This window comes from Phocoena sinus, chromosome 1, assembly GCF_008692025.1.
Source record: "Phocoena sinus isolate mPhoSin1 chromosome 1, mPhoSin1.pri, whole genome shotgun sequence".
Classification (NCBI taxonomy): Eukaryota; Metazoa; Chordata; class Mammalia; order Artiodactyla; family Phocoenidae; genus Phocoena; species Phocoena sinus.
Genome location: NC_045763.1, coordinates 161,756,486 through 161,768,791, shown reverse-complemented (window position 1 = coordinate 161,768,791; position 12,306 = coordinate 161,756,486). Strand labels below are relative to the sequence as shown.

Below are 12,306 nucleotides of genomic sequence, written 5' to 3'. Positions count from 1 at the left end.
AATCTAAGAAGTAAATCTTTGAATTTTAATTTAGCTCCTAGTCATGAATAACTATGCTCACCTCAGTTAGCTCTTTTAATTTCTTGATTTAGGGAGAGTAAATACTGGAAGCCACGATAACTGTTTGATAATTGGTAAGGTGGTCTATAAAATTACTTTATAACCATATTTACAAAAAAAAAGAAAAAAAAGCAGAAGGACAGAACTTCTTTACAATGTCATACTCACAGAATTCTTTAAACAATCATCATCCACATCAAAATTTGATGTATCTGTTGGGCTACTAACTTCTGGAATGTAAGGTGCTTCACAGTTTCGAATATTATCCCAATCAATTCCACTGAAAAATGGGTGTTTCTTAAAGTCTTCTATTCCATTTTGACCAAGTCGATGTTCTCTGCTACAAATGAGCCTTCGAATAAGATCCTTAGCATTTTCAGAGACATCAGCCACTTGAGCTGGAAACTGAAACCTCTCCTAAACAGAGAATAATAGAAACGAAATATAAATCACTATTCAATTTACTAAGTAGATTGACGTTAGCATTGACTTTCTTAAAAATACATTTGCTTTTAAAAATATCTAATAAATATATATGGTACACTGTCCTACAGCAGAAACTAATACAACAGTATAAAGCAATTATACTCCAATAAAAATTGTTTTTAAATAGTAAGAATATATGGTACAAAGTACTGATACTAAAAGAGATGCAGGAATAAATTAAAAAGGATAATTTTCCTAAAAGAACTTTTCATTTCATATGTGACTTAGTCATAGATGCACTACAGAAAGAATAAGTTAAATGCTAAAACACCTGAAATGCTGTCAAAATGAATTCATTAAATGTAGTAGAATGTGACTCAGTATTTTAATAGTGTATATGATTGATAAAGTTCATATAAGTCACATACTAATGATTAATAGTATGGAACATTTTTAAAGAATGTAATATGTACTTTACACTAGGAGAAGTGCGTTACTCCTTTAGCTCATTTAATCCTCAGAGCAACTGTATAAGGTAGATACTCCTATTACTCTAATTTTATAGAAGAGGAAACAAAGAAACAGTTCAAGCAATTTGCTTGATGTCACACAACTAATAAATGGTAATAAACTGATTTGAACTGAAACTGTCTGATTCCAGAATCTGTGCTCTTAACAACCATGAAATAGTACAATGATTTCTATCTGAAATGTTTTACATGCTATTTACAACTTTGTAGCTATTTCTTGTCTTTCAACTCTTCGTTACCACTTAGCAGATTATCTTTGCAGCCAGGTAGAAAAGCATTGACTCTATAAGACTGATTTATATATATATGTAGCAATTAATCATAATTGTATCACCAGAACAAATTAAAAAGAACAGACTGTCCCTCCCTTTATGGGATATTCCTATTCATATTCTAGGTTTCTGCAATTGCTCACAATCTTCTGAGACTGATAATCAGACTCTTCCTCTTCTTGTACAATCTATTTCACTTGGTACTAAATGGATTAAAGTTTATTCATTCTTTCCTGCTCTGCATCTGGACTGTTTCCAATGTTTGGTGACCATAAATAATACTGGGATAGGTATCTTTGTACATATGTACATATATCCTTGTTCTACGAATATTCTCCTTAGGGTAGATTCCTAGAACTGAAGTTACTCAACCAAATGTTTTAACCACTTTTTTTTAAGGCTGTTGATGCATACTTATAAACTTCTTGACAGAAAGATTATATCAATTCACATTCCTATCAACAACGTCTAACAATTTCCACCTCACTGGATTATTTACAGTAACAAGTACTATTTTTCTTTTCATCTTTGCCAATTTGACAGGGGGAAGAAAAGGATGCCCTTCTTATTTTAATTTGCATTTTATTTATTACTATTAAGATTGAGAATTTTAAATGCATTCTAGTCATGATTATACTTATAGTATAGTAGTAATGATATAAATTATCTGCTTATGATCTTTGTTATTCTACTGAAGAGAACATTTAATTTTCTACTTATTAGCACCTCTAATGAAATACAGGAGAAGGTGAAAACTAATAATTTTATGCATAATTTATGGATCTTGATTACTCATATTTGTCATGTCCCTTATTAGCATAGAAATTAGATTGTTTATTGTTCTTGGAAAATCATTTTTTAAATATCACATTTTAATTTTATTGAATATTATATGTATTATTTACCACATTAATTTGAAAATTAGTAAAATATACTAACTTTGTGATTCATGATTTTTCCATATGTTTCCACCAGAGATTCTGCATAAAATGGTGTTTCTCCATAAAGCATTTCATACATACAGACCCCCAAAGACCACCAGTCACACTCAGGTCCATATCTGCCTTTTCCATCTTCCATGGCTTGAAGGATTTCAGGAGAGATATAATCTGGAGTTCCAACAGCCACTGAGGACTGTACCTGAAGAAGTTCACATTTTTAGTAATCTACCATAATATATTAGAAACAAACAATAATTTTAAATTAGAAACATTTACTTAAAAATACAATAGCATTACTTCATAACAACAACTTCGTCATTATCTGAATTTAGCCTCCTTGTCCATATAAGTTAAAATTTATATAAGCACCACACCAACAAGTTCTCCAGATTTTTTAACACTATAGAACGTTTATTATAGCTGTTAATTGACTACATTTAGGGTAACAATATGACTTGAACACCACAGCCACAAACCACAAACTGAATATATATTTTAGAACATTCTTATTGATATTATCCATCCAACACTTACATATGAAAAATGGGACTGTGAAAATTTTACAATTAATTAGGGGGAAAAATAAAAAAGTCTGGCTAATACTACGAGCAGACTGGAGATTATTTTAAAACACTTTAACGAAAACCTAAGGAAATAAATGTTAACAATGTCCCGCAAACTACTTATCTATTTAAAAAAATTATAAAAGGGAAAAAAATATATCCTTCAAAAAATAAAGTCCCAACAGAGAAAAAGAGCTGGGCATACAATTATGGCAAGTTGGATGTAAATTAGAAAACAACAGCTAAAAAAAGATCCTGGGCACATGTCTTGTAAGGTATTCCAAAGTAAAAGAAAATTGGTTCTTTATGTTTTAAGAGAACATATCAAGCAATGAACATTCTCAAGATAAAATAATGGTTAATACTCCGAGTTTTCTAGACTAAATTACCATTCTTAATAATCATTAGAATAGACTTCCTCCTTGGCAATACTGAGATTAAGTAACTTGAAAACTCTTCTACTACAAACTCTTAAAAGTACTAGATAAAATATAACAACCATTTTTATAAATACATAAATGAGCCTTTAAATAAAGAGACAGTCTTAGGGGCCCAGTAATCAAGAAATGATTGAGAACCAGGGCGATAAACACTGAAGCAGGAGTGCAGCTGGAGAAATACTGGTTTTCATTTTCTAGGTACTTGGCTTTTAACATATACATAAGGACAAAAGGAAAGACCTTGAACTTATAGGACGTTTGAAGTGAGAGGCTGCCCCATATAACCTTTACCCTAAAAGGCATATTGTAAGGAAAAGGTGAATTATAAAAATCTGCCACTCATCAGAGAAAGATTAAGACATTTTGTCTATCTTGACTGTGACTGATATGTGAAAAAAATTTCCTCCTTTAGAAATTCATAACTTTAGGTCATATAGTCCCACCATTTGGAATTCTAATTCACAGGGCTTCTGTTGTTCAGAAGTTCTCAAGCCAAGAAACTGGCAAAAATACTGGCACCAGGTTAGGTGCCCCTAGAAAGCCTGGCATAACAAATTCAAAACTACCGTGGAGGATACATGCTCAAACTTGGCCACATATAATTCTCACACATAAAAGGCCATTGACGATGAGCTCACAATCCAATAGTATAACAAAATGAGAAGACATTCTATTACAAGCAAAAGTGAGAAATCCAAACAATTAGACCTCTAACAATTATCAGTTCCACTTCATGAAATAAGTATGTTTAAAATTATTAGACATATTAAAAAATAAAAAACATAAGAAGATGAAAAAAATTAAAGAGATATGGAAAAAAGTAGTCATTGAAATAAAAGATATGAAAAAATAAATGAAATCGGATGCACTACTATACACACTGTAGTTAAACTGCAGAGCACCAAAGGCAAGAGATCTTAAAAACATTAGAGAATAAAGAGAGATTTTTCTACCAAGGAATGACAATTAGCATGACAGCTGAATTATTAATACTAACACAGCAGTCAGAAGAAAATGGAATTGTATTTTCAAAGTGATGAGACAAAATAATTGTCGATATTATATTCCCTACCTACCTAAATTATAATACAGGAATGAGGGTTAAATAAAGATATTTTCATACAAAGACTGAGTGAACTACCACTTGCAGCCCTTTCAGTTGAACAAAAGTACTAAAGGATATACTTCAGAATCAAGAAAGATAACCCAGGGCTTCCCTGGTGGCGCAGTGGTTGAGAGTCCGCCTGCTGATGCAGGGGACATGGGTTCGTGCCCCGGTCCGGGAAGATCCCACATGCCGCGGAGCGGCTGGGCCCGTGAGCCATGGCCACTGAGCCTGCGCGTCCAGGGCCTGTGCTCCGCAACGGGAGAGGCCACAACGGTGAGAGGCCCACATACCACACACAAAAAAAAATAATAAAAGAAATATAACCCAGATGGAAGAATGTGACACTAGAAGCAATTATGAACAAAGATATTAGTAAACTTTAACATACATCTAAATGGTTATTAATTGGATAAAATAATGACAAAGAGAAGGAGAGACAGGACAACAAAGAGTAAGATGAGGAGGACGAGCAGGAGCAACAGAAAAAGGAGATGGAGGAGGCGGAAGGAACAACTACTTGAAGGCTGAAAAATAAGATGGAACTAAAATACTAGAAAACAACGTGTTACTGAGGGAGCAGTTAGGATTACAATGTTCTAAGTTTCTTGGTTTTCTAATTTTTATTTACTTTTTAATTATAATTTTTAATTGTGGTAAAACACCCATAATATAAAATTTACCATTATAACCATTTCTAAGTGTACAGTTCAGTGGCATTAAGTACATTTACATTGTTGTGTAACCATCACCACCATCTCTAAAACTCTTTTCATATTGCAAAACTGAAAATCTATTAAACAATAATTCCCCTATTCCCTCCTCCTCTCAGGCCCTGGCAACCACCACTATACTTTCCATGAATTTGACTACTCTAGGTACTTCATGTAAGTGAAATTGTACAATATTTCTTCTTTTGTGTCTGGCTTATACCACTTGGCATGTTTTTAAGAAGGTCTATCCTTGTTGTAGCATGTATCAGAGTTTTAAGGCTGAATAATATTCCAATGTATGTATATACCACATTTTTTTTTATCCATTCATCCAGCGATGGACACCTGAGTTGCTTACATCCCTTGACTTTTGGGAATAATCGTGCAATGAACATGGGTGAACAAATGTCTCTTTGAGACCCTGCTTTAAATTCTGTGGAGCATGTACCCAGAAGTGGAACTGCTGGATCATATGGTAATTCCATTTTTAGTTTTTTGAAGAATTGTCATACTGTTTTCCACAGTGGCTACAGGCTACAGCCTTTTTACATCTCCATCAACAATACACAAGGATTCCAATTTTCCCACATCTTTTCCAAAACTTTTTTTTTTTTTTATAGTAGCCATCCTAATAGGTGTGAGGTAGTATCTCATTATGGTTTAGATGTGCATTTCCCTAATGACTAGTGATGCTGAGCATCCTGTCATGTGCTTGCTGGCCATTCGTATATCTTCTTAGAAGAAATGTCGTTTCAAGTCCTTAGCTTATTTTGAATTGGGTTGTTAGTTTGTTACTGAGTTGTAGGGGTTCTTTATATATTCTGGATAGCAACCTCTTATCAGACATAGATTTACAACTATTTTCTCCCATTCCATAGGCTACTTTCTCACTAAGATAACTGTGTCCTTTGATGCACAGAAATTTTTAATGATGGTGTAGTCCAATTTGTCTATTTTTTCTTTTGTTGCCTATTGCTTGGTGTCACATCCAAGAAATCACTGTCAAATGAAAGTCATAAAACTTCTCCCCCGCCCACTATGTTTTCTTCCAAGAGTTTTATAGTTTTAGCTCTTACATTTAGGTTTTTGATCTATTTTGAGTTAATTTTTGTAGATGGTATAAGACAAATTAAGTTTTTTTCTTTAATTAGGAATATGGTGGAGAAAATGATTGACTCTAGACTTTACATAAAGGATAAATGCTAAAATTTTTAAGATAAACATTAAAATATTTGAAATAGAATGTATAACTTCCAAAGAAGTAAATAAAAAAAGAAATAAAAATAAATTTGACCCAGCCAATAGAAGGAAGGGAAGAAGTGGGGTGTGGGAGAGAAGCACACATGCAAACAAACAAGCAAAACCTATAGCAAATAGAACAAGACAATATACTAGAAATAAATACAAACATATTAATAATTAAATTCATAAATGAATTAAATTCACCTATCAAAAGACAGAGTCATCACACTAGATGACAAATAAAACCAAAATGAACAAATTTTTTAAAAATCAGCAATAATCTGCTTAATGCACCTAAACATAAAGACAAAGAAAGGTTAAAAATAAAAGGATGGAAAAGATATACCAGGCATATGTTAAACAAAAGAAGGTTAAGGTAGCTGTATTAATATCAGTAAAATTAGATTAAAGGCCAAGATGATTATTATGATTTTTAAAAATTAACATAATTAGAAAATACCCTGGAAGAGCAACTCTGAAAAATACGTAACTAACAACATAGCTACAAAAGAGTTGTGAAAACATTGATAAGTTCAAGGGAAAATTAATAAATTCAACATCATAATAAGGACTTTTAAATAATAAATAATAGATCAGAAAGAAATAAAACTGGTAAGAATATTAAAATTTTGAACAACGAAGTTAATAACTTTAATCTTACGGACATATATAGAAACCTGCACCCAAAAGTTAGGAAAAAATGTATTATTTTCAAACAAACATGTAACAGTTATAACAATTGGCCTGTTACAAAATTAAAAGCAATCTTGACAAATGCTAAAAAACTGATAACAAATAGATCCACTCTCCAGTAAAAGAAAACTTTCTTTAAACAGCCAAATAAGTAAACATAACACTATGAATACTAAAAGGCACACGTCTAAATAATTAATGGTCCACAGAAGAGTTCTAACTAAAGCTGGAAAATATTTAGTAAAATACTCTATGTCAAAACTTATGAAGAAAAGTAAAGCACAAATAAACAACATTAGGAATGAAAAAAGGGCAAAACTACACATGTAACAGATTTTAAAACTAGAAAGAGTGCAATCTGAACAACTTTATACCAATAAAATTGAAAACTCAGAGAAAATAGATAATTTTCATAGAAAAAAATACAACTTACCAAAACTGACTCAGGAAGAAATAGAAAACCAAAGAGACCTATAACCATTAAAAAATTTGAATCAATAGTATAAAATCTACCTGGAAAACAAACAAAATAAAACAGAAGAAAACAAAACCTCACCAAAGCAAAGGTGATTTAAAAGTGAGTTCTACCAATTATATAAGAAATAGAGGGCTTCCCTGGTGACGCAGTGGTTGAGTCTGCCTGCCGATGCAGGGGACACGGGTTCGTGCCCCGGTCCAGGAAGATCCCACATGTCAGGGAGCGGCTGGGTCCGTGAGCCATGGCCCCTGAGCCTGCGCGTCCGGAGCCTGTGCTCCGCAACGGGAGAGGCCACAACAGTGAGAGGCCCGCATACCACAAAAGAAAAAGAAACAGATAACCCCAGTATTATATAACTGTTCTAGACCCAAAATGGGTAAGGGCAGGGGATATGGCTCCCCTGTTTATTTTAAAAGGCTAAAATAACCTAAATACAAAACAAGACAGATGAGAAAAATTTGAGAAGGAAAATTATACTGCAATCTCAGATATGATCAATGTCAGGTATGAATCTCAGGTAACAATTCAATATAGAATTTTAGCATGGTCAATCTAGCAGTTTGTTCAACTATATCAATACAACTTGATGATAAAGTGATGTTTATATCCAAAGAATGGATGATTTAACATTGGACAATCTATGTCATTCATCGTATTAACAGACTGAAGGAAAAACACCCTGGTATTATCTTAATGGATGCAGAAAAATCACTTGATTACACAATATTAAAAACCATAACAAACTCTTGGTAATCAGAAATAGAAATTTCCTTAATCTGATGAAGAATATATACCAAAAGCTTACAGCAAACATCATACTTAATTTGAAACTACAGAAAAAACACCAATAAATTCAGGAACAAGGCAAAGAAGCTCCCAATTACTACAACTACCTAATATTGTGTTTAAGGTCACTGATTGCATGATGAGAAAAAAATATAGCAAAATAACAGTGTAAGGACTAGAAAGGACAAAACACAAGGCTGTGTCATTATTTGCAGATTATAAGAATGTCTATATAGAAAAATATACATATACACATAGAATCTACAAATTATTTTGAACTAATAGAAAAATTTAGTGAGCTTGCTAGTTTCAAGATGAATATGCAAAAATCAACTGTGGTTCTAGAGAAGAGCAACAAGCTATTAAAATGCAAATTTTTAAAAGTTATCCATTTATAATAGCCAAAAAAAAAATCCATGAAGTGCCTAGGAAAAAATCTAACAAATAAAGGTAATGGATTTACCTTTACCTGAACATTATTATAAAACTTCATTAACAGACATAAGAGAAAACCTAAAACAATGCAGGTACCATATTCACAGGTGGGAAGACTTCATGTTATAGACAAAAGTTTTCCCATAATTAATCTCTAAATTCATTGCAGGTCTACAAGCTTGTATATGTGAAAGGGTGTTTGTATATGTCTGTCTGTATGTATATAAACTAGTGATATAATCCTAACAATCATATGGAAAAACAAGTGGCCAAGAATAGCCAAAACAATTTTAGAGACAGAAAAGGAATGACAGCAGGACACCCTCTCACAGAAACTGACTTCTTACAAAGGTATAGTGATTAAGATGGTATAATTTTAACTCAGACGTGAGACCTAAAAAGCAAGTTGAAACTTAATTTGGAAAGTCACAAACTTTGGGAAAGGTTAAAATTGAAGCAACTGCTTCAATAATAATAAATGATGATCCACACAGAGTTATATAATCACAACATTTCAGAACACCGGAAATAAACAGAACATCCTAAAAGCTTCCAAATAAGGGGCGAAGGTTATAACAGAAGTACTGAGAATTAGGACGGCATCAGATGTCACAACAGTAAATTAGAAGACAATGCAATGTCTTCTAAATTCTAAGAGAAAAATAAGTTCAAATCCATCACACCATGTCCAGTCTAGATAAATTATCAATCAAGTATGAGAGAAGAAATGAAGGCATTTTTCAGACATGCAAGATTATGAAATATTTACTTCCACTGGAACCTTTCTTAGGCAGTTACCACCAAATGAGATGAAAGACAGACATGGATCCAGGAAACAGAGGATCCATTACTAGGGAGCGACACATAAATTCCATGATGATAAGGAAAGGTATGTCTAGGATGACAGTTCTCATCAGAGAACTGGAGATAGGAGATAGGCTTATCTCCAGTAGGCCTATAGGACAGTCTAGACTAGAATGAGAGTATGCACGCCTCCAGACAAAGGAGCCACTAAGTTATTTACTGTGTCTAAGAGAGAAAGGAATTGCTCAATTTCTTAATGTGTGGTAGAGAGTCTGGGGATAAACTAGTGAGAATTATACAGAAAAACTAAGCAAAGTAAAGGGGTCACTTACTTCAGGGAGAACAAAGATCTGTCCAAGAAAAGAAAGGTAATTAAAATAAATAATATGGCACAGCTATGTATAATATTTATATAATTATTAAAAAACTGAACAGGATTTAATGAAAGATTATGTGATAATCACAACACTGGGAAGATAAAGAGGAAGTGTAAAGGTTGGTTGAAACAGGTATAAAAGACCTGTATCCTCATCTTCCATGGTAGGAAATTAATAGATAATATCTAAAACTAAATAACAAGAGGCAGTAGCATGAATACAATAATAAAAAATACATAAGTAGAAGAAACAATGGAAGAAAGAGCTAAAAGATTTTCATGTGTCTGCCTGCAGAAAAAGACAGTTGGAGGTGGGAAAGAACCAGGACAAAGGAATGCTGTTTTTTCTCATGTCTTCCTAAAATATGTATACATCACATAAAACATAAAGTAGAAAGGAAAAGAAAAAAGAAGGTTTCTTCATTATAATTTTCTAAATGGAGGACCAACATGCTATTATGTCCAGGAAAATTATTTGAGATCATTAATAAAAAATGAATGGCTAGGAAGACACACTAGAATTTTAGGAATAAATCTGATCGGGGCAACTCATATAGACAGAAACAGTACTCAATGCATTCTGGAATGCATAGGGACTTGGAGGACTGAACACCAGACTCCATAGGAGGAGTCCCAACTTTAAGGGGCTTTAACACGCAGGACTGAGGAAACACTACCTCTTCCCCTGGAATTCTTTCTCAGTGTAGCTCTCTCTTTTCCGGAATTGTGGACCACAACTTTCTGATACCACAGCCTACCTGACTTTAATCTGTGTTTTCTCAACTTAGACCACCATGCTATTTCTCTCCCTCTCATATCATACCTGGCACTATCCACTTCCCACTATATACTTCAAACACATGCAGTTACCTTAGAGCAGAATAATTACATACACTGGTCTTACATTGTTTGTGTGACTACTGTCATATCTATTACTTCTACCTATGTCACAAGCCCCAAATTACAATATCATTTTCTCTTTTAATAGTCGGATACCTTTTATGTAAATTAAAAAAAAAGATTAATATAATCTTCTTCCTTTATCCTGTAAATCTTATTTATCATATCTGATATTGTTTATCATATAGCTAAGTATCCAAATGGTGTCATTTCCTTTGGTGTGAAGGACATTCTTTAGCATCTAGGCCTCTTTCATTTACCTGAAAAGGTCTTTAATTCACCTTCATTTTTGAAGAATATTTTTGTTTGATATAGAATTCTTGATTTATAGACTTTTTTTTTTTTCTTTCAGCACTTTAAAGATACCATTCCATGATTTCTGATGAGAGTTCAGTGGTTATTTTTACCCTTTTTCCACAGTATGTAAAGTGTTTTTTCTTCTGGCTGCTTTCAATTTTTTTTCTTCAAGTTTCAGCAGTTTAACTGTGGTGTATCCAAGTGTGGTTCCTTTTATTACCTTGAGATATGCTAGGATTTTTTTTTTTTTTTTTTTTTTTTGCGGTACGCGGGCCTCTCACTGTTGGGGCCTCTCCAGTTGCGGAGCACAGGCTCTGGACACGCAGGCTCAGCGGCCATGGCTCACAGGCCTAGCCGCTCCGCGGCATGTGAGATCTTCCTGGACTGGGGCACGAACCCGTGTCCCCTGAATTGGCAGGCAGACTCTCAACCACTGCGCCACCAGGGAAGCCCTATTCTAGGATTTTATATCTGTGTTTTTCATCACATTTGGTAAGTTTGAGCCATTAATTCTTACAAATGTTTTCTGTTACTATCACACTTTTACTAGGATTCTAACTGTATGGATATCTGAGCCTATATTGATTTTGTTTCAATCTTTTCCTCTCTGTTCTTCAGACTGTTTAATCTCTATTGATCTGTCTTCAAATTCACTGGCTCTTTCTTCTCTCATTTCTAATCTACTGTTAACCTCCTCCTGTGAATTTTTTATTTCTATTACTATAATTTTCAAGTTCTAAAAGATCCGTTTGATTTATTTTTCTGCAGAGATTCCTCATCTGTGTAATCTTTAAGACTATTATCTTCCTTTTGATTCTTTCAACATATATATGATAGTTTCATTAAGTCTCTGTCTGGCAACTCCAACATCTGTGCTAGCCAGGCTTTTACTGACTACTTTTATTTTTCAATTCTGTATCACAATCACTTACCCTACCCTCTATTTTTGTTTGGTCTAGTGATTTTTGACTGAATGCCGGCCACTGTCAATAAAACATTGTGGACAGTATGAATTCTATTACCTTCCTCTGAAGAATATTAAATTCTCCTTTAAGCAGATAAAAAAATGCTAACTGATCTCCTTGAACATGGGCTGGCTTACACTTATACCCTTTAAAGGCAATTTATAGAAAACCTAAGATTCATCTCAACCCCTTTATTTGGAGGACCACTTTCAAACTCCGTTGATCTCATCAGGACTTGGTTTTAGGCTGTTAGATAGGCTTAGAGTAAGTCTTACATGTT

At 33.4% G+C, this 12,306-nt stretch overlaps 1 protein-coding gene across 1 annotated transcript in view; it reads right to left on the bottom strand.

Annotated features, from left to right (window-relative positions):
• CDC42BPA (CDC42 binding protein kinase alpha) overlaps positions 1-12,306 on the bottom strand; it is a 345,595-nt gene that overhangs the window by 163,785 nt on the left and 169,504 nt on the right. Inside the window, 2 exon segments of the mRNA XM_032632745.1 lie at positions 229-477; positions 2,228-2,428. Of these exon segments, the coding sequence (XP_032488636.1) occupies positions 229-477; positions 2,228-2,428 (450 nt within the window).